General features: G+C 37.9%; 1 protein-coding gene across 1 annotated transcript in view; it reads right to left on the bottom strand.

Annotated features, from left to right (window-relative positions):
- LOC148094384 (uncharacterized) overlaps positions 1–26,322 on the bottom strand; it is a 61,105-nt gene that overhangs the window by 14,400 nt on the left and 20,383 nt on the right. The window contains exons 8-13 of the mRNA XM_087825650.1: positions 25,454–25,504; positions 22,695–22,745; positions 17,740–17,790; positions 14,981–15,031; positions 10,022–10,072; positions 8,263–8,313 (exon numbers count right to left, since the gene is read on the bottom strand). Of these exons, the coding sequence (XP_087681776.1) occupies positions 8,263–8,313; positions 10,022–10,072; positions 14,981–15,031; positions 17,740–17,790; positions 22,695–22,745; positions 25,454–25,504 (306 nt within the window). The remainder of the gene's footprint in view (positions 1–8,262; positions 8,314–10,021; positions 10,073–14,980; positions 15,032–17,739; positions 17,791–22,694; positions 22,746–25,453; positions 25,505–26,322) is intronic.

Here is a 26,322-nt window from a genome sequence, read left to right as displayed (position 1 = left end):
TTTCTTCACCTTCTGCATGCTTACTTTACATCCCACCTACACTTTTTATGTTCTAATTATAAATCTTCTTTTAAATTGATTTCTGACAGAGACAGGAAGGGAGAAACAAGAGAGAGAAACAGTGATTTCTTTTTCCACTACCTTATGCATTCCTTGGTTGATTCTGGTGTGTGCCCTGACCAGAGACCAAACCCACAACTTTTGCATTTGGGGACAACGCTTTAACCAACTGACCTACCTGGCCAAGGCCTCACCCACATTTTTCAAACTCTAGTCCTCATCATGGCTTTAAAGTGTCTGGCACATACTACACACCAATGAAAAGAATAAATAATGACAAGGGTAAGCTCCTAGTGCACTCTGGCATCTAGTATGCATTGAGTAAAGCATAGGAAATAATAAAAATGACAATGATAATAAGTTCTTGGAGGGCAGGGAGCGGGTTTTTAAATGTTTGAATTCTGCAACATCAGTATAACACCTACCACCTAAATGATACCTGAGAGTTCAATAGCAAACCATTAAGAGGATCGATGATTAACTGAATTTTTAATTTTCTTTCAAAATTCTGTTTCTGAAAAACACACAGAAACAAACCAGGCACAGCTCTCTGATATTATGAACATCTTCAAGATCAAACCTCGATTTCATCTTTATGTTTTCTATAATTTGAAAAACCAACTTACACAAGCTCTGGTTGAAGGTATACTAAGTTTAAGGTGTCCTCATGCATTTCACGTGGCAGGCACAATCAACTCAGTGCCACAGCTGGGTAGCACACTGCCATTCTACTTATTGTGAAATATTTCTCTGCTCTTATTATAATTTGTTAAGTCCGTATAGCATTATTTGAATATTTATTATGATTATCTTTTGAACAATGGCAATACAGCATGTGGTTCTAAGGAAACTAGTGTCATGACAATTATTCAACAATTAGAAGGACCGTCTTGTTCTAATGAAGTCAACATGCCTCATTCTGTTTTGACTTGTGACGAATGAAGTTGATCATAGTGAGACCTTGTTGGTATAATATGTAACATAACCTCTGCTTCTCAACTGCCATTGCCTCTGACTTCTGTACTACTGGTAGATGTTTAGAAACCAATCTCATTGGGATCCTTGCCCACTGGCTAAGTGTTGGCAGTCTTATCCTTAACAATTGTTTCTGGTTCCACGGAACTATTCTTCAGTTCCTAGATTAGTGACTTTCCAGTGAGACAAAAAAGTATGTAATAACAAGGATTTCTTTACTTAGTTTAATCCATTTGCTGTAAAAACTAAACAAAAGATCCTTTCTTAAAAAGTCCAGTGTGTTATACTGTGATTATAGTGGAAACCTACTACCTCTTATCTTAAAATCCTTTTATTTTTTACATAAAGCTGGGATATTACAAGTTGTGACTAAAGAAATTAACTTCTTGTCCAACAATATTCCTCTGGATTTTAAATCACCTACAATTAACTGTTCAAATAACACTGAATACTAGTCTATTAAGGAAGAAATAAAGAAAAACTATAGGAGCCCACTCAGGTTGATCCAGGAGTTGTATAACCAATGGGATATATTCTGAACACTTGCTTTCCACCTGGCCATCTCAAATTTTGGCACACACTATGGGGAAGATGCTGATGTGACTAGGATGCCATACAACCCTTGGCACTAACTTTAACAGGACTCTGGAACTGGTAGATGGCATTTCATATGTCTTGTCAGAATTTGACAGTGGAATACTTGAGCTCATCCTGGGAACTCCACAGCGAGATAGCTCTTGCAAGCATGTGCCTCGTGTCCTCCACACTTTGTCACACACTCCTTTTCTCCTTCCCGATTGTCCTATGATCCTTCCACTCTAGTAAATCACAGGTACAAGTAAAACTACATGTTGAGTCCTATGAATTTTTCTAGTGAGTAAGCCCACCTAGGTGTGGGTCGGAACCCCTAAGAGAATGGTATTATGTGGCATTTTTATGATGCCAGATGGTATGTTCCACATGATTAGAGGCAGAGGGTGATTTCAAGCATACCTCTCCTGGAGCTGGGTCTTCTTATTGCTTTTTTTGTACATTGCAGTAGACCTATTTGAATAAAGGAATGAAAAGATAAATCAAACAATGAACACAGAAAACAATGTGAAACAAACAACAATGCAATTTACTCAAAATAGAAAATGCAGAATCCTCATGATAGACAACATGCTCTACTGTATGAAAGTGACTAAAACAGAAATGAAACATCACACTGGCTCTTTTCTTGGACTAAGCACAGTTTCATTCCATTCTACAATCCATATGAATTAATCAAGTAACTGGGGTAGTGAGAGAGAAACAATAATTCTCAAAGACAGTACAATAGGGTTCTAGTGATTACAGAGTTCTATTTGTTTGTTTCTAACATCTTTGTTAATAACTTATGACACTAAAAACATGGCTCTCTTATGAAAGGTAGTTGTTCACAGGGAAAGGTAAAAAGTGAAAAATCTGTATCTAAAATGTAGGCTGAGTTACCCATGGATATTCCAACAAACTGATCATGTATGGGAAAATCTGGTCTTTCCCGTTGAACTGTTGCTCTTCCCTGTTCATCTAATAAAGTCCTATTCTGCACCTCCAGTTCACACTCCAGTGTGCACACTGGAGACCTATGAATGAACCGTCTTAGGTTTCTCTCTCCATGATAACATTTACATTCAATTATCATGAAATCATATGAACTAGGCCTCTTTCCTTTCTTTTCTTTATTTTGCTACAGTCAATGGCCTAAGTCTAACAGGAGCTCTTAACAATGGCTTTCACAGGAGACAAAATAACAGCAAATATTATTTTCCTTCGTAAATGAAGATTCTTTAAGAAGAACACAACCAATCTCATTGGGATCCTTACCCACTGGCTAAGTGGAGTCATTTTTATCCCTAAGCATTGATTTCTCATTCCAAGAAAGTATTGTTCAGTTCCTAGTTTTAGTGACTTTTTGCTGAGACAAATCAATATGCAATAACAAGTATTTATATACTTAGTGTAATCCATTTCTATAAAAACTAAACAAAAGATCCTGTCTTAACACGTTGTTTCTCATACTGTGATTATAGAGGACACACGCAACCACTTTACTTAAAATGCTTTTAGGTTTTACATAAAGATATCATATGGGATATTTGAAGTGGTGACTAAATAAATGAACTTCTTCTCCAACAATATTGCTCAAGCTATTAAATCTCTTACAATTAACTGTTTAAATAATAATAAATACTAGTGTATTAAGGAAGAAATTAAGAAACACTATAGAAGGCCTGTCCAGCGTGATCCAGGAGTCTGTACAGCCAATGGGATTCATTCTGAACACCTGCTTGCCATCTGGCCATCTAGAATTTTGGGACACACTATGGGGAGGATGCCGATGTGACTAGAGTGCCATAAAACCCTTGGCACTGAGTCTAAAGGGACTCTGGGACTGGTAGATGGCATTTCACATGTCTTGTCAGAATTTGACAGTGGAATACTTGAGTACATCCTGGGAACTACACAGCAAGAGAGCTCATGCAAATGCGTGCCCGGTGTCCTCAACACTTTGTCACACACACATTTTCTCTTTCCTAATTGTCCTATGATCCTTCCACTCTACTAAATCATAGGTAAGAGTAAAACTACATGTTGAATCCTATAAATTTTCTAGTGAGTAAGCCCATCTAGCTGTGGGTTCAGCAAGCCCTGTCAGAATGGCATGATGTGACAATTTTATGATGCTGGATGGTATGTTCCACATGATTAGAGGCAGACTGATTTCAAGCATACCTCTCTTGGAACTGGGTCTTCTTACTGCTGCTTCTGTAGACTGCAGTAGATCTATTTGAATAGAGGAACAAAAAGATAAATGAAATGATGATGTCAGAAAATAATGTGGAAAACAAAACAAGGCAATTTCCTCAACATACAAAATGCAGAAACCTAATGATAGACAGCCGTCTGTACTCTATGTAAGTGCCTATAAATGAAATGAAACATTGCCCTGGCAATTTTCTCTAAGGACATTTAATTCCTTTTGACAATAATTCTGAATGAATCAAGAAACTAGCGTAGTGAAATAAAAACAGTAATTGTCAAAGCTAGTACAACAGTGTTCTAGTGATTACAGGGTTCCATTTCTTTTTTTCTAAACTTTTCCTTAATATTTTATGACACTAAAAACATGGCACCCCTATGAAAAGGAGTTGTTGAAAAAACAGGGTAAAAAGTCATAGAAGCTGTATCCAAAATGTTGGGTGTGTTATGCTTTAGATAGCCCAACAAACTCAACATGTATGGAAAAAAACTGGTATTTCCTGTTGAGCTATTGCTCTTCCCTGTTCATCTAATAAAGTCCCATTCTCCACCTCCACTTCACACGCCAGTGTGCACACTAAAGACCTATGAATGAACCACCTTACATTTCTCTCTCCCTGATAACATTTACATTTAATTATGATGAAATCATATGAACTAGACCTCTTTCCTTTCTCTTCTTTATTTTGCTACAGTCAACGGCCTTAGTCTTAACGATGGCTTTCACAGGGGAGAAAATAACAGCAAATACTATTTTCCTTCGTAAATGAAGATTCTTTAAGAAGAACACAACCAATCTCATCGGGATCCTTGACCACTGTCTAAGTGGACTCGTTTTTATCCTGAAACACTGGTTTCTGATTCCAGGATAGTATTTTTCAGTACCTAGTTTTAGTGACTTTTTGCTGAAACAAATCAATATGCAATAACAAATATTTATATACATTGTGTAATACATTTGTTATGAAAACTAAACAAAAGATCCTGTCTTAACATGTTAAGTTTCTCATTCTGTGATTATAGAGGAAATACACAACCTCTTAACTTAAAATTCTTTTACTTTTTTAAATAAAGATATCATATGGGATTTTGGAAGTGGTGACTAAATAAATGAACTTCTCCAACAATATTGCTCAAGTTTGAAAATCTGTTACAGTTAACTATTTAAATAATAATAACTACTAGTCTATTAAGGAAGAAATTAAGAAACACTATACGAGCCCGTCCAGCGTGATCCAGGAATTTGTACAAACAATGGGATTCATTCTGAACACTTGCTTGCCATCTGGCCATCTAGAATTTATGCACACATTATGGGGAAGATGCCGATGTGACTATGGTGCCATAAAACCCTTGGCACTGAGTCTAAAGGGACTCTGCGGTTTGGTAGAAGGCATTTCACATTTCTTGTCAGAATTTGACAGTGGAATACTTGAGCACATCCTGGGAACTCCACAGGGAGAGAGACTTGCAAGCAAGTGCCTGCTGTCCTCCACACTTTGTCACACACACATATTCTCCTTCCAGAATGTCCTATGATCCTTCCACTCTAGTAAATCATAAGTAAGAGTAAAACTACATGTTGAGTCCTATGAATTTTCTAGTGAGTAAGCCCACCTAGCTGTGGGTTCAGCAAGCCCTGTCAGAATGGCATTATGTGACAATTTTCTGATGCGGGATGGTATGTTCCACATGATTAGAGGCAGAGGGTGATTTCAAGCATACCTCTCTTGGAACTGGGTCTTCTTACTGCTTCTTCTGTCGACTGCAGTAGATCTATTTGAATAAAGGAAAAAAAAGATGACCATGGACACCCCAACAACCTCAACATGTATGGATAAAAACTGGTCTTTCTTGTTGAGCTATTGCTCTTCCCTGTTCATTTAATAAAGTCCCATTCTCCACCTCCACTTCACACGCCAGTGTGCACGCTGGAGACCTATCAGGGAACCACCTTGGATTTCCCTCTCCATGATAACACTTACATTTAATTATTATGAAATCATATGAACTAGACCTCTTTCCTTTCTCTTCTTTATTTTGCTACAGTCAACGGCCTTAGTCTAACAGGGGCTCTTACTGATGGTTTTCACAAAGCAGAAAATAACAGCAAATATTATTTTCCTTCGTAAATGAAGATTCTTTAAGAACAACAAAACGAATGTCATTGGGATCCTTGCCCACTGGCTAAGGGGAGTCGTTTTTATCCCTAAGCATTGATTTCTAATTCCAGGAAAGTATTGTTCAGTTCCTAGTTTTAGTGACTATTTGCTGAGTAAAATCAATATGCAATACCAAGTATTTATATAGTTAGTGTAATCCATTTGCTATAAAAACTAAACAAAAGGTACTGTCTTAACAAGTTTCTCATACTGTGATTATAGAGGAAACATACAACCTCTTAACTTAAAATCCTTTTACTTTTTTACATAAAGATGTCATATGGGATATTTGAAGTGGTGACTAAATGAACTTCTTCTCCAACAATATTGCTCAAGTTTTTAAATCTCTTACAATTAACTGTTTAAATAATAATAAATACTAATCTCTTAAGGAGGAAATTAAGAAACACTATAGGAGCTCGTCCAGCATGATCCAGGAGTTTGTACAACCAATGGGATTCATTCTCAACACTTGCTTGACATCTGGCCATCTCGAATTTGGGCACACATTATGGGGAAGATGCCCATGTGACTAGGGTGCCATAAAACCCTTGGCACTGACTCTAAAGGGACTCTGTGGTTTAGTAAATGGCATTTCACATGTCTTGTCAGAATTTGACAGTGGAAGACTTGACCACATCCTGGGAACTCCACAGGGAGAGAGACTTGCAAGCGGGTACCCAGGTCCTCCACACTTTGTCACACACACATTTTCTCTCTCCTGATTGTCCTATGATCCTTCCACTCAAGTAAATTATAGGTAAGAGTAAAACTACATGTTGAGTCCTATGAATTTTCTAGTGAATAAGCCTGTCTAGCTGTGGGTTCAGGAACCGCTGTCAGAATAACATTATGTGACAATTTTATGATGTGGGATGGTATGTTGCACATGATTACAGGCAGAGGGTAATTTCAAGCATACCTCTCTTGGAACTGGGTCTTCTTACTGCTTCTTCTGTAGATTGCAGTAGATCTATTTGAATGAAGGGAAAAAAAGATACCCATGGACACCCCAACAACCTCAACATGTATGGAAAAACACTGGTCTTTCCTGTGGACCTGTTGCTCTTCCCTGTTCATCTAATAAAGTCCCAATCTCCACCTGCAGTTCACATGCCAGTGTGCACACTAGAGACCTATGAATTAACCATCTTACATTTCTCTCTCCATGATAACATTTACATTTAATTATCATGAAATCATATGAACTAGACCTCTTTCCTTTCTCTTCTTTATTTTCCTACAGTCAACGGCCTTAGTCTAACGGGGGCTCTTAACGATGGCTCTCACAGGGGCGAAAATAACAGCAAATATTATTTTCCTTCATCAATGAAGATTCTTTAAGAAGAACAAAACCAATCTCATTGGGATCTTTGCCCACTGGCTAAGTGGAGTCATTTTTATCCTTTAGCATTCGTTTCTGATTCCAAGAAAGTATTGTTCAGTTCTTAGTTTTAGTGACATTTTGCTGAGACAAATCAATACGCAATAACAAGTATTTATATACTTAGTGTAATCCATTTGCTATTAAAACTAAAGATCCTGTCTTAACACGTTAAGTTTCTCATACTGTGATTAAAGAGGACACATGCAACTGCTTAACTTAAAATTCTTTTACTTTGTTATATAAAGACATCATATGGGATATTTGAAGTGGTGAGTAAATAAATGAACTTCTCCAACAATATTGGTCAAGTTTCTAAATCTCTTACAATTAACTGTTTAAATAATAATAAATACTAGTCTCTTAAGGAAGAAATTAAGAAGCACGATAGGAGCCCATCCAGCGTGATCTAGGAGTGTGTACAACCAATGGGATTCATTCTGAACACTTGCTTGATATCTGGCCATCTAGAATTTTGGCACACACTATGGGGAAGATGCCAATGTGACTAGGGTGCCATACAACCCTTGGCACTGGGTCTAAAAGGACTCTGGGGTTTGGTAGATGGCATTTCACATGTCTTGTCAGAATTTGACAGTGGAATACTTTAGCACATCCTGTGAACTCCACAGGGAGAGAGCTCTTGCAAGCTGTTACCTGGTGTCCTCCACACGTTGTCACACACATTTTCTCTTTCCTGGTTGTTTTATGACCTGTCCACTCTAGGAAATCATAGGTAAGAGTAAAACTACATGTTGAGTCCTATGAATTTTCTAGTCAGTAAGCCCACCTAGCTGTGGGTTCAGGAACCCCTGTCTGAATGGCATATGTGACAATTTTATGCTGCGGGATGGTATGTTCCACATGATTAGAGGCAGAGGGTGATTTCAAGCATACCTCTCTTGGAACTGGGTCTTCTTATTGCTTCCTTTTTGGATTGCAGTAGATCTATTAGATTAAAGGAAGAAAAAGATAAATGAAACAATGATGTCAGAAAACATTATGTAACAAAAAAACAAGGCAATTTCCTCAAAATAGGAAATGCATAATCCTAAGGATAGAGAGCCTGACCTCCTATATGCAAGTGCCTATAAATGAAATGAAATATCAAACTGGCAATTTTCTCTAAGGACATTTAATTCCTTTTTACAATAGTTCTGAATGAATCAAGAAACTAGGGTAGCAAAAGCAAAACAATAATTCTCAAAGCTAGTACAACAGTGTTCTAGTGATTACAGAGTTCTATTTCTTTCTTTCTAAACTTTTCCTTAATATTTTATGATACTAAAAACATGGCACCCCTATAAAAGGGAGTTGTTGAAAAAACAGGGTAAAAAGTCATAGAAGCTGTATACAAAATGTTGGGTTCGTTTCCCATGGATATTGCAAGAAACAACATGTATGGAAAAAAAGTGGTCTTTCCTGTTGAGCTGTTGCTCTTCCCTGTTCATCTAATATAGTCCTAATCTCCACCTCCAGTTCACATGCAAGTGTGCACACTGCAGACATATGAATGAAACCTCTTAGATTTCTCTCTCCATGATAATATTTATGTTTAATTATCATGAAATCATATGAACTAGACCTCTTTCCTTTCTCTTCTTTATTTTGCTACAGTCAACGGCTTCAGTCTAACAAGGGCTCTTAACGAAGGCTTTCACCATTGGGAAAATACAAGCAAATATTATTTTCCTTCGTAAATGAAGATTCTTTAAGAAGAACAAAACCAATTTCATTGGGATCTGTGTCCACTGGCTAAGTGGTGTCGTTTTTATCCTTAAGCATTGGTTTCTGATTCCAGGAAAGTATTGTTCAGTTCCTAGATTTAGTGGCTTTTGACTGAGACAAATCAATATGCCATCACAAGTATTCATATACTTAGTGTAATCCATTTGCTTTAAAAACTAAAAGAAGATTCTTTCTTAAAAAGTTAAGTTTGTCATAATATGATTATAGAGGAAACATACAACCTCTTAATTTAATTCCTTTTACTTTGTTAAATAAAGATATCATATGCGATATTTGAAGTGGTGACTAAATAAATGAACTTCTCCAACAATATTGGTCAAGTTTGTAAATCTCTTACAATTAACTGTTTAAATAATAATAAATACTCGTCTATTAAGGAAGAACTTAAGAAACACTATAAGAGCCAGTCCAGCTTGATCCAGGAGTTTGTACAAACAATGGGATTCATTCCAAACAATTCCTTTTCATCTGAACATCTAGAATTTTGGCACACACTGTGGGAAAGATGCCGATGTGACTAGGGTGCCATACAACCCTTGGCACTGAGGAAAGGGACTCTTGGACTGGTAGATGGCATTTCTCATGTCTTGTCAGAACTTGACAGTGGAATACTTGAGCACATCCTGGGAACTCCACAGGGAGAGAGGTCTTGCAAGATTGTGCCTGGTGTCCTCCACACTTTGTCACACACACCTTTTCTCCTTGCTGATTGTGTTATGATACTTACACTCTAGTAAATCACAGGTAGGAGTAAAATTCTATGTTGAGTCCTATGAATTTTTCTAGTGAATAAGCCCACCTAGGTGTGGGTTCAGCAACCCCTAACAAAATGGCATTATTTGGCCTTTTTATGATTCAGAATGCTATGTTCCACATGACTGGAGGCAGAGGGTGATTTCAAGCATACCTCTCTTGGAATCGGTTCTTCTTGATGTTTCTTCTGAAGATTCCTGGAGAGCTGTTTGAACAAAGGTATGAAAAGATGAATGAAATGGCGACAGAATACAATGTGAAAGAAAAAAACGAGGCAAATTACTCAAAATAGAAAATGCAGAATCCTAATGACAGACAATATGCTCTACTATATGAAAGTGCATATAAAGGAAATGAAACATCACACTGGCAATTTTCTCCAACTAAGCAGGATTTCATTCCTCTGTACAATAGATATGAATCAATCAAGTCACTGAGATAGTGCTAGAAAAACAACAATTATCAAAGATAGTGCAATAGGGTTCTATCGATTACAGACATCTATTGGTTTGTTTCTAACATCTTTCTTAATATCTCATGACACTAAAAATATGTCTCTCCTGTGAAAGGTAGTTGTTGACAGGACAAGGTAAAAGTCAAAGAAACTGTATCCAAAATATAGGGTGAGTTACCCATGGATATTCCAACAAACTCAACATGTATGGGGGAAAACTGGTCTTTCCTGTTGAACTGTTGCACTTCCCTGTTCAACTGATAGATTTTATTCTCCATGTCAAATTCACATGTCAGTGCACAAGCTGAAGAAATGTGAATTAACCAGCTTAGATTCCTCTCCCTCTACTAACTTTTTACCCTTAATGGTCATGAAATCCTGTGAACTAGACATCTTTTCCTTCTCTGCTTTATTTTGCTACTGTCAACTGCCCAAGTCAAACAATTGGCTTTCACAGGGGCAAAAATTATACAATTATTATTCCTTCATAAATTAAAATTTTTAAGCATAACAAACGAGAAAGACATACGCTTAGAAAAACACAATCATCTTCAATGGAATAAATTGACCCTCCTGACTTGATTTCAGCATGTATGGGTGAGAGCTTCATCATGCCCTGAAGGTAGTACAAGGAGGCAAAGCTTCCTTTGCCTTTCATTGTCTTCATGTGGTTTCCTTCAATCTGTCCTGTACATGAGCGCTTTGCAAACTAGGGACTATGGGCAATAATACAACCTGTCATCTGGTTTTGTACATAAAGTCTCACTGGAACACAGTCCTGCCTTTTCCTTGACATATTGTCTGTGATTGCTCTCACACTACAATGGCAGACTTGAGGAGATATGACAGGCGACATGACCTAAAATCAGCCCCTTTACAGAGAAAGTATCCTGATCACCCCTTCATATCAAAATCAGAGTGCACCCAGCAAGTGTAATCTTATAACACATCTGCTCAGTGCCCTCCAATGAATCCCTGTAGTAAATATGGCTGACCCTCTACCTTAGTCTTCCTTCTTGCTTGAGATCCCCAACTGTATTTGGACATTTACTGTCCTGATATACAAAGAGAAATGATTATACTAAGCTAAACACAGTACCTAGGTTACCAGTAAGTACTCTAGGAGTGAGCATGTGATGTACCACAAGCCTATAAAATGTTAGCTGAAGTCAACTGCAAGCCCCTCAGTTTTCCTCATATTTAAAAGAAACATATAGCTCAGCATCACCAATCAGGGAAATGCAAATGAAAGCCATAATGAAGGACTACCTCAGACTCTCAGAATAGCTGTCCTCAAGATATAAATAAATAAATAAATAAATAAATAAATAAATAAATAAATAAATAAATAGTGTTGGCCATGATGTGGAGAAAAGAAAAAGCCTCCCACCCACTCATGGGATTGTAAATTGGTACACTCAGTATGAAAAACAGCATGAAGATGCCTCAGAAAATTAGAAATAAAACTGCCATTCCACTTCTGGGCATTTCTTCAACAAAAGCAGGAACACAGATTTGAAAAGATATCTGCACCCCTATATGCACTGCAACATTATTTACAATAGATAAGATATGAAAGTAATGTAGGTGTCCTTCGATAGGTAAAAAGAAGATTTAACAATATATGGCATAAATGAACTATCACTCAGACATGAAAAAAAGGAAATCTTGCCATTTACCACAACATGAAAGGACCAAGAAACTGTTATGCTAAGTGAAATAAGACGACGACAAATATAGTATGTCTCACTTACATGTGGACTCTAAAACGAACAAAACAAACCAAACAGAAAAACAACCCATAGCTACAGGGAATAACTCATGGTTGCCAAAGGCTAGTGAGTTGAGGAGATGCATGAAAAAGAAGAAGATAAATAAGAAGTGAACCTTGCAGTTATATCATATGTGAGCACCCCGGATGCAGTGTCCAGCACAAGGAATGTGTCAGTATCGTAGTAACTTTGCACCGAAGTAGATGGCAACTAGACTTAGCGTGGTGATCACATCCTAAAATATAGGTGTCAAACCACCATGTTGTACACCTGAAAGTTATATATTGTGTGCCAACTATGCTTTCAACAAGAAATTTCAAAGGAAAGGAGAAATGCGTAAGGAAAAGCAGGCCTTCAAGCCTTTACACACTGTCATGTGAGAATATGATGCCTCGGAGCCCTCGCTAAGCAGCTGGCCAGGAAAGGACACATTAACGCTGACAACCATGCACCTGGAAAGGGACAACTGGGATCCTGATGACATCACAGAAACACCAAAACAATCCTGGTTCCTATTGTTTTGGCCACAGTTAATTAGGCCACCGATCCTCTGAAGCTAAGACCATTCTATGTGACTGACAGCCCAAGGCCTACAGGGTAAGATCTCTTCCTTTCTGGTGTAGGAGACTTTCATAAGCTTGCCTTCGCTAGGTATTCACCTCATGCCCAGCCATTCCCATAGAACACCTTGTGCATCATCAGTACTGAACTGGGCATTAATGCTGCAAAGTTCTATTGTACATCTGAGCCCTTGCACTGCTCTTCCCACTGACAAACGCAATGTTCCTCCAGCTAAACATCACCCTTCTGCCCCTTTACCTGGCAAACTTCTACACATTCTGCATGCTTACTTTACATCCCACCTACACTTTTTATGTTTAATTATAAATCTTCTTTTCATTTATAAATTGATTTGTTAGAGAGACAGGAAGGGAAAAACAGAGAGAGAAAGAATCATGATTTGATGTCCTACTATTTATGCATTCATTGGTTGATTCTGGTATATACCCCTACCAGGAATCAAACCCACAACTTTGGCACTTGGGGACAATACTTTAACCAACTGACCTACCTGGCTAAGGCCTCACACACATTTTTCAAACACTAATTCTCATCATGGATTTAAAGTGTCTGCCACATACTACACACCCATGCAAAAGAATAAATAATGACAAAGGTAAGCTCCTTGTGTGCTCTGGCACCTAGTAAGCACTGAGTAAAGTACTAAAAATAATAAAAATCACAATGATAATAAGAAGGTCTTGGAGGGCAGAGACCAGGTTTTTTAAATGTTTGAATTCTGCAACATAGAAGAACACCAAGTACCTAAAAGACACCTGAGAGTTAAATAGGAAACCATTAAGACAGAACCAATGAATAACTGAATTCTGTGATTTTCTTTGAAAATTCTGTTTCAAAAAACATACAGAAATAAACCAGACACAGCTCTCTGATATTAAGAGCACCTTCAAGGTCAAACCACTATTTCATCTTTGTGTTTCTTATAATTTGCAAAACCAACCTACACAAGTTCTTGTTGAAGGTCTGCTAAGTCCAAGGTGTCCTCATACAGTTCACGCGGCAGGCACAATGAACTCAGTGCCACAGCTGGGTAGCACACTGGCGTTTTTCTTATAGTGAAACATTTCTCTACTTTTATTATAACTTGTTAACTCTGAGTTGAGCTACTTGAATACTTATTGTGATTATCTTTTCACCAATGGCAACAGAGCATCTGGTTCTAGGGAAATTACAGTGTCATGACAATTATCCAACAAGCAGAAGGATCATATTGTTCTAATGAAGTCAATATGCCTCATTCTGTTTTTACTTCTGAGGAGTGAAGTTGATCATAGTAAGACTTTGTTGGTATAATATGTAAAATAACCTCTCCTTCTAAACTGGCATTTACTCGCTGACTTCTGTACTTCTGGTAGATATTTTTAAAAACCAATCTCATTGGGATCCTTGCCCACTGGCTAAGTGTTGTCGTCTTTATCGTTACCCATTGGTTTCTGGTTCCAGGGACGTGTAGTTCAGTTCCTAGTTTACTGACTTTTTAGTGAGACAAATCAGTATGTAATAACAAGTATTAATTTACTTAGTCTAATCCATTTGCTGTAAAATCTAAACAAAAGATCGTTTCTTAACAATTTCAGTGGGTCATAATGTGGTTAGTGAGGAAACATACTATCTCTTAATTTAAAATCATTTTACTTTTTTACATTAAGATATCAGATGGGATATTAGAAGTCATGACTAAATAAATGAGCTTCTCCAACAATATTGCTTCTGATTTTAAATCACCTACTATGAACTGTTTAAATAATACTGAATAATATTCTATTAAGGAAGAAATTAAGAAAAACTATAGGAGCCCAGCCAGCCGGAGCCAGGAATTTGTACAACCAATGGGATTTATGTTGAACACTTGCTTTCCTTCTGGGGGTCTAAAATTGTGTAACACACTATGGGGAAGATGCCTATGTGATTAGGGTTCCATAAAACCCTTGGCACTGAGTCTAACGGCACTTTGGGACTGGTAGATGGCATTTCACATGTTTTGTCTGAATTTGACAGTGGAATACTTGAGTACATCCTGGGAACTCCACAGGGAGAGGGTTCTTGCAAGCTTGTGGCTGGTGTGTTCCACACTTGGTCACACGCACCTTTTCTCTTTGATGATTTTCCTATATGATCCTTCCACTCTAGTAAATCACAGGTAGGAGAGTAAAACTATATGTTGAGTCCTATGATTTTCTCTAGTGAATAAGCCCACCAAGGTGTGGGTTCAGGAACCCCTAACAGAATGGAATTATGTGTCATTTTTTATATGCGGGATGGTATGTCCTACATGATTAGAGGCAGAAGGTGATTTCAATCATACCTCTCCTGGAATTCCTTCTTCTTGATGCTTTGTCTGAAGATTCCCGTAGATCTATTTGAATAAAGGCATGGGAAGGTAAATGAAATGATGATGTCAGAAAATAATATGAAAAAGGCAACAATTATATTTATTGAAAATATAAAATACAGAATCTCAATAACTTATAACACGTTCTATAGTATGAAAGTTTTCGTAAAGAAAATGAAACATCACTGTGACCATTTTCGCCAACTAAGCAGGGTCTACTTCCTTTGTACAATAATTATAAATCAATCAAGTAACTGGCGTAGTGAGAGAAAAACGATATTTCTCAAAGATAGTACATTAGTGTTCTAGTGATTACAGAGTTCTATTTCTTGGTTTCTAAACTTTTTCTTAATATCTTATGACACTACAAACATGGCTCTCCTATGAAAGGCAGTTGTTGACAGGACAAGGTAAAGAATCAAAGAAACTGCATCCAAAATGTGGGGTGAGTTACCCATGGATATTCCAACAAACTCAAAATGTGTGTGAAAAAACAGGTCTTTCCTGTTGAACTGTTGCTCTTCCCTGCTCATCTGATAAAGTCCTATTCTCCATGTCCAATTCACATGCCAGTGCACAAGCTGGAGGCCTATGAATGAACCACCTTAGGTTTCTATTCCTCTACTACCTTTTTACACTTAAACGTCATGACATCATATGAACTAGACCTCTTTTCTTTCTCTGCGCTATTTTGCTGCTATCAACTGCCCTTGTCAAACGCTTAGCTTTCACAGGGTCAAAACTATCAGCAACTATTATTGTTCCTTCGTAAATTAAGAAGATTTTTTAAGCAGAACAAACAAGAAAGACGTGCTCCTAAGAAAACACCAACATTTTAAATGGAATGTATTGACCCTCCTGACTTGAATTCAGCTTCATCATGGCCCGATGCTAGTCCAAGAAGGGAAAGCTTCCTTTGTCTCCCACTCCCTTTATGTGGTTTTCTTCTGTCTGTCCTCTGCAAACTAGGGCCCATGGGTCTAAAACAACCTGCCATCCACTTTTGTACATAAAGTCTCATTAGAATACAGTCATGTCTTTTCACTGACATATTGTCTATGACTGCTCTCACACTACAATGGCAACTTGAGGCGATATGACAGGTCACATGGCCTAAATTCAGGCCCTTTACAGAAAAAGCTTGCTGATCCTTCCTTCATACCACAACCAAAGTGCCCCCATCAAATCTAACCTTGTGACACTTCTGCTCAGTACTCTCCCATGAATTCCTGCAGTAAATATTGCTGACTCCCTACCTTAGTCTTCCTTCTTGCTGGAGACCCCCCTTCTGCATTTGGACATTTACTGTCCTGATACACAAATAAGGTGGTAACTGCCCAGCTCCAAAGAGTGAATTGATTATACAAAGCTAATCACAGTACCTAGGTTACCACTAACTGGTTTAGGGGTGAGCATATGATGTACTCCAACCCTATAAAATGGTAGGGGAAGTCAACTGCAAGCCTCTCAGTTTTCTTCCTATTTAAAAGAAACACATAGCTCAGCATCACTAATCAGGGAAATGCAAATGAAAGCCATAATGCAGGACAACCTCACTCCTCTCAGAATGGCTGTCCTCAAGATATACATAAATAAATCACAAGTGTTGGCCACGATATGGAGAAAAGAGAAAGCCTCCTGTCTTGCTCCTGAGATTGTAAATTGGTACAGTCACTATGGAAAACAGCATGGAGATGCCTCACAAAATTAGAAATAGAACTGCCTTTCCACTTCTGGGCATTTATACAACAAAAACCTAAACAGAGATTTGAAAAGATATCTGCATCTCTATGTTCACTGTGCATTACTTACAATAGCCAAGATATGCAAACAATGTAGGTGTCCTTCGATAGACAAAGAAAGAAAGAAGATGTAGCAAGTATATAATGGTATATAATGAAATACCACTCAGACATGAAAAGAAGGAAACCTTGCCATTTACGACAATGTGGATGGACCAAAAGGCTGTTATGCTAAGTGAAGTAAGACAGACAAAGACAAATATAGTACGTCTCACTTACAGGTGCAATCTAAAACAACAAAACAAAACAGAAACACATTCAATAGCTACAGGGGAAAAACTCATGGTTGCCAGAGGCTAGTGAGTTGAGGAGGTGCATGATATAGAAAAATGTGAATAACAAGTCAATATTCTAGTTATAACATATGTGAACCACCCAGATATACTTTCAGCAAAGGGAATGTGTCAGTATCGTAATAACTTTACACGGAGATAAAAGGTGTCTAGACTTAGCGTGGTGATCACATCCTAGAGTATGTAAAGGTCAAACCACCATGTTGTACACCTGAAAGTCACACACTATGGGGAAGGCGCCTATGTGACTAGGGTGCCATAAAACCCTTGGCACTGATGTAACGGGACTCTGGCACTCGTAGATGGCATTCAAATGTGTTATCAGAATTTGACACTGCAATACTTTAGCATATCTTGGGAACTCCACAGGGAGACAACTGTTGCTGGCTTCTTCGTGGTGTACTCGCACTTCTTCACATGCACCCTTTCTCCCTGCTGAGTTTCCTATGCTCCTTCCACTCCAGTAAATCATAGGTAGGAGTAAAACTATATGTTGAGTACTATAAATTTTTTTAGTAAATAAGCACACGTAGGTATGGATTTACGAACCCCTCACAGAATGGCATTATGTGGCATTTTAATGATGCGGGATTGTATGTTCTACATGATTAGAAGCAGAAGGTGATTTCATACATACCTCTCGACGAACTGGTTACACTTATTTCTTCTACAAAACATTTCTTTAAATCTATTTGAATAAAGGGATGAAAGATAAATGAAACTATGTCAGAAAATAATGTGAAAAAAGCAACAATTCCATCTATTGAAAATATAAAATACAAAATCCTAATGAGTGATAACACGTTCTATAGTATGAAAGTTTACATAAAGAAAATGAAACATCACAGTGACCATTTTTTCCAACTAAAGAAGGTTTAATTCCTTTGTACAATAGTTATGAATCTATCAAGTAACTGGGGTAGCAAGAGTAACACGATTATTCTCAAAGATAGTACAATAGTGTTCTAGTGATTACAGAGTTCTATTTCTTGGTTTCTAAACTTTTTCTTAACATCTTATGACACTAAAAACATGGCTCTCCTATGAAATGCAGTTGTTGACAGGACAAGGTTAAAAGTCAAAGAAACTGTATCTAAAATATAGGCTGAGTTACCCTGGATATTCCAACAAATTCAACACGAGTGGGAAAAAATTGGTCTTTCCTGTTTACTGTAGCTCTTCCCTGCTCATCTGATGAAGACCTATTCTCAATGTCCAAATCACAGGCCAGTGCACAAGCTGGAGACCTGTGAATGAACCAGCTTAGATTTCTGTCCCTCTACTAACTTTTTACACTTAATCATCATGAAATCATGTGCACTAGACCTTTTTTCATTCTCTGCTTTATTTTGCTGATGTCAACTGCACGAGTCAAATGATTGCCTTTCAGAGGGGCAAAAATCACACCATTATTATTCCTTCATAAATTAAAATGTTTTAAGCAGAACAAATGAGAAAGACATAGGCTTAGAAAAACACAATCATCTTAAATGAAATAAATTGACCCTCCGGACTTGATTTCAGCATGGATGGGTGAAAGCTTCATCATGGCCTGATGCTAGTCCAAGGAGACAAAGCTTCCTTTGTCTTCCACTCCACTTATGTGGTTTTCTTCAATCTGTCCTCTACATGAATGCTCTGCAAACTAGGGCCCATGGGGTCTAATACAACCTGTCATCTGGTTTTGTACATAAAGTCTCACTGGAACACAATCATCCTTTTTCACTAACATATTGTCTATGACTGCTCTCACATTACAATGGCAGTCTTGAGGAGATATGACGGATCACATGGCCTAAAATCAGGCCCTTTACAGAAAAAGCTTCCTGATCCCCCCTTCATATCAAAACCAGAGTAACCCCAACAAATGTAATCTTATGGTACTTCTGCTCAATACTCTCCTATGAATCCCTGCAGTAAATATTGCTGACTCCCTACCATAGTCTTCCTTCTTGCTAGAGACCCCCAGCTGTATTTGGACATTTACTGTACTGATACACAAATAAGGTGGTATCTGCCCAGCTCCAGAGAGAGAAATGATTATACTAAGCTAATCACAGGACCTAGGTTACCACTAAGTGGTTTAGGAGTGAGCATGTGATGTACCCCAAGCTTATAAAATGTTAGAGGAAGTCAACTGCAAGCCTCTCAGTTTAAAAGAAACATGTAGCTCAGCATCACCAATCAGGGAAATGCAAATGAAAGCCATAATGCAGGACAACCTCACTCATTTCAGAATGGCTATCCTCAAGATATAAATAAATAAATCACAAGTGTTGGCCACGATGTGTAGAAAAGAGAAAGCCTCAAGCTCTATTCCTGGGATTGTACATTGGTACTGTCACTATGAAAATCAGCATGGAGATGTCTCAGAAAATTAGAAATAAAACTGCCATTCCACTTCTGGGCATTTCTTCAACAAAAGCATGTACTCAGATTTGAAAAGATATCTGCACACCTATGTTCACTGAAGCATTACTTACAATAGCCAAGATATGGTAGCAATGTACGTGTCCTTTGATATATAAAGAAAAAAAGAAGATGTAGAAAGTACGTATTATATATTGAAATATCGCTCAGAAATGGAAATAAGGAAACCTTGCCAATTACAACAACATGGATGGACCAAAAGGCTGTTATGCTTAGTGAAATAAGACAAGAAAGACAAATAAAGTATGTCTCACTTACACGTCGAATCTAAATAACCAAACAGACAAAACAGAAACACACCCCATGACGACAGGGAACAAAATCATGGTTGCCAGACGCTAGTGGGTTAAGGAGACACATGATATAGAAGAACATGAATAAGAAGTGAACCTTGTAGTTACAGCATATGTGAGCCACCCGGATGTACTGTGAAGCACAGGGAATGTGTCAGTATCGTAGTAACTTTGCACCGAAGTAGATGGCAACTAGACTTAGCGTGGTGATCACATCCTAAAATATAGGTGTCAAACCACCATGTTGTACACCTGAAAGTTATATATTGTGTGCCAACTATGCTTTCAACAAGAAATTTCAAAGGAAAGGAGAAATGCGTAAGGAAAAGCAGGCCTTCAAGCCTTTACACACTGTCATGTGAAAATATGATGCCTCGGAGCCCTCGCTAAGCAGCTGGCCAGGAAAGGACACATTAACGCTGATAACCATGCACCTGGAAAGGGACAACTGGGATCCTGATGACATCACAGAAACACCAAAACAATCCTGGTTCCTATTGTTTTGGCCACAGTTAATTAGGCCACCGATCCTCTGAAGCTAAGACCATTCTATGTGACTGACAGCCCAAGGCCTACAGGGTAAGATCTCTTCCTTTCTGGTGTAGGAGACTTTCATAAGCTTGCCTTCGCTAGGTATTCACCTCATGCCCAGCCATTCCCATAGAACACCTTGTGCATCATCAGTACTGAACTGGGCATTAATGCTGCAAAGTTCTATTGTACATCTGAGCCCTTGCACTGCTCTTCCCACTGACAAACGCAATGTTCCTCCAGCTAAACATCACCCTTCTGCCCCTTTACCTGGCAAACTTCTACACATTCTGCATGCTTACTTTACATCCCACCTACACTTTTTATGTTTAATTATAAATCTTCTTTTCATTTATAAATTGATTTGTTAGAGAGACAGGAAGGGAAAAACAGAGAGAGAAAGAATCATGATTTGATGTCCTACTATTTATGCATTCATTGGTTGATTCTGGTATATACCCCTACCAGGAATCAAACCCACAACTTTGGCACTTGGGGACAATACTTTAACCAACTGACCTACCTGGCTAAGGCCTCACACACATTTTTCAAACACTAATTCTCATCATGGATTTAAAGTGTCTGCCACATACTACACACCCATGCAAAAGAATAAATAATGACAAAGGTAAGCTCCTTGTGTGCTCTGGCACCTAGTAAGCACTGAGTAAAGTACTAAAAATAATAAAAATCACAATGATAATAAGAAGGTCTTGGAGGGCAGAGACCAGGTTTTTTAAATGTTTGAATTCTGCAACATAGAAGAACACCAAGTACCTAAAAGACACCTGAGAGTTAAATAGGAAACCATTAAGACAGAACCAATGAATAACTGAATTCTGTGATTTTCTTTGAAAATTCTGTTTCAAAAAACATACAGAAATAAACCAGACACAGCTCTCTGATATTAAGAGCACCTTCAAGGTCAAACCACTATTTCATCTTTGTGTTTCTTATAATTTGCAAAACCAACCTACACAAGTTCTTGTTGAAGGTCTGCTAAGTCCAAGGTGTCCTCATACAGTTCACGCGGCAGGCACAATGAACTCAGTGCCACAGCTGGGTAGCACACTGGCGTTTTTCTTATAGTGAAACATTTCTCTACTTTTATTATAACTTGTTAACTCTGAGTTGAGCTACTTGAATACTTATTGTGATTATCTTTTCACCAATGGCAACAGAGCATCTGGTTCTAGGGAAATTACAGTGTCATGACAATTATCCAACAAGCAGAAGGATCATATTGTTCTAATGAAGTCAATATGCCTCATTCTGTTTTTACTTCTGAGGAGTGAAGTTGATCATAGTAAGACTTTGTTGGTATAATATGTAAAATAACCTCTCCTTCTAAACTGGCATTTACTCGCTGACTTCTGTACTTCTGGTAGATATTTTTAAAAACCAATCTCATTGGGATCCTTGCCCACTGGCTAAGTGTTGTCGTCTTTATCGTTACCCATTGGTTTCTGGTTCCAGGGACGTGTAGTTCAGTTCCTAGTTTACTGACTTTTTAGTGAGACAAATCAGTATGTAATAACAAGTATTAATTTACTTAGTCTAATCCATTTGCTGTAAAATCTAAACAAAAGATCGTTTCTTAACAATTTCAGTGGGTCATAATGTGGTTAGTGAGGAAACATACTATCTCTTAATTTAAAATCATTTTACTTTTTTACATTAAGATATCAGATGGGATATTAGAAGTCATAACTAAATAAATGAGCTTCTCCAACAATATTGCTTCTGATTTTAAATCACCTACTATGAACTGTTTAAATAATACTGAATAATATTCTATTAAGGAAGAAATTAAGAAAAACTATAGGAGCCCAGCCAGCCGGAGCCAGGAATTTGTACAACCAATGGGATTTATGTTGAACACTTGCTTTCCTTCTGGGGGTCTAAAATTGTGTAACACACTATGGGGAAGATGCCTATGTGATTAGGGTTCCATAAAACCCTTGGCACTGAGTCTAACGGCACTTTGGGACTGGTAGATGGCATTTCACATGTTTTGTCTGAATTTGACAGTGGAATACTTGAGTACATCCTGGGAACTCCACAGGGAGAGGGTTCTTGCAAGCTTGTGGCTGGTGTGTTCCACACTTGGTCACACGCACCTTTTCTCTTTGATGATTTTCCTATATGATCCTTCCACTCTAGTAAATCACAGGTAGGAGAGTAAAACTATATGTTGAGTCCTATGATTTTCTCTAGTGAATAAGCCCACCAAGGTGTGGGTTCAGGAACCCCTAACAGAATGGAATTATGTGTCATTTTTTATATGCGGGATGGTATGTCCTACATGATTAGAGGCAGAAGGTGATTTCAATCATACCTCTCCTGGAATTCCTTCTTCTTGATGCTTTGTCTGAAGATTCCCGTAGATCTATTTGAATAAAGGCATGGGAAGGTAAATGAAATGATGATGTCAGAAAATAATATGAAAAAGGCAACAATTATATTTATTGAAAATATAAAATACAGAATCTCAATAACTTATAACACGTTCTATAGTATGAAAGTTTTCGTAAAGAAAATGAAACATCACTGTGACCATTTTCGCCAACTAAGCAGGGTCTACTTCCTTTGTACAATAATTATAAATCAATCAAGTAACTGGCGTAGTGAGAGAAAAACGATATTTCTCAAAGATAGTACATTAGTGTTCTAGTGATTACAGAGTTCTATTTCTTGGTTTCTAAACTTTTTCTTAATATCTTATGACACTACAAACATGGCTCTCCTATGAAAGGCAGTTGTTGACAGGACAAGGTAAAGAATCAAAGAAACTGCATCCAAAATGTGGGGTGAGTTACCCATGGATATTCCAACAAACTCAAAATGTGTGTGAAAAAACAGGTCTTTCCTGTTGAACTGTTGCTCTTCCCTGCTCATCTGATAAAGTCCTATTCTCCATGTCCAATTCACATGCCAGTGCACAAGCTGGAGGCCTATGAATGAACCACCTTAGGTTTCTATTCCTCTACTACCTTTTTACACTTAAACGTCATGACATCATATGAACTAGACCTCTTTTCTTTCTCTGCGCTATTTTGCTGCTATCAACTGCCCTTGTCAAACGCTTAGCTTTCACAGGGTCAAAACTATCAGCAACTATTATTGTTCCTTCGTAAATTAAGAAGATTTTTTAAGCAGAACAAACAAGAAAGACGTGCTCCTAAGAAAACACCAACATTTTAAATGGAATGTATTGACCCTCCTGACTTGAATTCAGCTTCATCATGGCCCGATGCTAGTCCAAGAAGGGAAAGCTTCCTTTGTCTCCCACTCCCTTTATGTGGTTTTCTTCTGTCTGTCCTCTGCAAACTAGGGCCCATGGGTCTAAAACAACCTGCCATCCACTTTTGTACATAAAGTCTCATTAGAATACAGTCATGTCTTTTCACTGACATATTGTCTATGACTGCTCTCACACTACAATGGCAACTTGAGGCGATATGACAGGTCACATGGCCTAAATTCAGGCCCTTTACAGAAAAAGCTTGCTGATCCTTCCTTCATACCACAACCAAAGTGCCCCCATCAAATCTAACCTTGTGACACTTCTGCTCAGTACTCTCCCATGAATTCCTGCAGTAAATATTGCTGACTCCCTACCTTAGTCTTCCTTCTTGCTGGAGACCCCCCTTCTGCATTTGGACATTTACTGTCCTGATACACAAATAAGGTGGTAACTGCCCAGCTCCAAAGAGTGAATTGATTATACAAAGCTAATCACAGTACCTAGGTTACCACTAACTGGTTTAGGGGTGAGCATATGATGTACTCCAACCCTATAAAATGGTAGGGGAAGTCAACTGCAAGCCTCTCAGTTTTCTTCCTATTTAAAAGAAACACATAGCTCAGCATCACTAATCAGGGAAATGCAAATGAAAGCCATAATGCAGGACAACCTCACTCCTCTCAGAATGGCTGTCCTCAAGATATACATAAATAAATCACAAGTGTTGGCCACGATATGGAGAAAAGAGAAAGCCTCCTGTCTTGCTCCTGAGATTGTAAATTGGTACAGTCACTATGGAAAACAGCATGGAGATGCCTCACAAAATTAGAAATAGAACTGCCTTTCCACTTCTGGGCATTTATACAACAAAAACCTAAACAGAGATTTGAAAAGATATCTGCATCTCTATGTTCACTGTGCATTACTTACAATAGCCAAGATATGCAAACAATGTAGGTGTCCTTCGATAGACAAAGAAAGAAAGAAGATGTAGCAAGTATATAATGGTATATAATGAAATACCACTCAGACATGAAAAGAAGGAAACCTTGCCATTTACGACAATGTGGATGGACCAAAAGGCTGTTATGCTAAGTGAAGTAAGACAGACAAAGACAAATATAGTACGTCTCACTTACAGGTGCAATCTAAAACAACAAAACAAAACAGAAACACATTCAATAGCTACAGGGGAAAAACTCATGGTTGCCAGAGGCTAGTGAGTTGAGGAGGTGCATGATATAGAAAAATGTGAATAACAAGTCAATATTCTAGTTATAACATATGTGAACCACCCAGATATACTTTCAGCAAAGGGAATGTGTCAGTATCGTAATAACTTTACACGGAGATAAAAGGTGTCTAGACTTAGCGTGGTGATCACATCCTAGAGTATGTAAAGGTCAAACCACCATGTTGTACACCTGAAAGTCACACACTATGGGGAAGGCGCCTATGTGACTAGGGTGCCATAAAACCCTTGGCACTGATGTAACGGGACTCTGGCACTCGTAGATGGCATTCAAATGTGTTATCAGAATTTGACACTGCAATACTTTAGCATATCTTGGGAACTCCACAGGGAGACAACTGTTGCTGGCTTCTTCGTGGTGTACTCGCACTTCTTCACATGCACCCTTTCTCCCTGCTGAGTTTCCTATGCTCCTTCCACTCCAGTAAATCATAGGTAGGAGTAAAACTATATGTTGAGTACTATAAATTTTTTTAGTAAATAAGCACACGTAGGTATGGATTTACGAACCCCTCACAGAATGGCATTATGTGGCATTTTAACGATGCGGGATTGTATGTTCTACATGATTAGAAGCAGAAGGTGATTTCATACATACCTCTCGACGAACTGGTTACACTTATTTCTTCTACAAAACATTTCTTTAAATCTATTTGAATAAAGGGATGAAAGATAAATGAAACTATGTCAGAAAATAATGTGAAAAAAGCAACAATTCCATCTATTGAAAATATAAAATACAAAATCCTAATGAGTGATAACACGTTCTATAGTATGAAAGTTTACATAAAGAAAATGAAACATCACAGTGACCATTTTTTCCAACTAAAGAAGGTTTAATTCCTTTGTACAATAGTTATGAATCTATCAAGTAACTGGGGTAGCAAGAGTAACACGATTATTCTCAAAGATAGTACAATAGTGTTCTAGTGATTACAGAGTTCTATTTCTTGGTTTCTAAACTTTTTCTTAACATCTTATGACACTAAAAACATGGCTCTCCTATGAAATGCAGTTGTTGACAGGACAAGGTTAAAAGTCAAAGAAACTGTATCTAAAATATAGGCTGAGTTACCCTGGATATTCCAACAAATTCAACACGAGTGGGAAAAAATTGGTCTTTCCTGTTTACTGTAGCTCTTCCCTGCTCATCTGATGAAGACCTATTCTCAATGTCCAAATCACAGGCCAGTGCACAAGCTGGAGACCTGTGAATGAACCAGCTTAGATTTCTGTCCCTCTACTAACTTTTTACACTTAATCATCATGAAATCATGTGCACTAGACCTTTTTTCATTCTCTGCTTTATTTTGCTGATGTCAACTGCACGAGTCAAATGATTGCCTTTCAGAGGGGCAAAAATCACACCATTATTATTCCTTCATAAATTAAAATGTTTTAAGCAGAACAAATGAGAAAGACATAGGCTTAGAAAAACACAATCATCTTAAATGAAATAAATTGACC

Source organism: Miniopterus natalensis, chromosome 1 (genome assembly GCF_054644295.1).
Source record: "Miniopterus natalensis isolate mMinNat1 chromosome 1, mMinNat1.hap1, whole genome shotgun sequence".
Taxonomy (NCBI): Eukaryota; Metazoa; Chordata; class Mammalia; order Chiroptera; family Miniopteridae; genus Miniopterus; species Miniopterus natalensis.
This window is presented reverse-complemented; position numbering and strand designations above follow the sequence as displayed.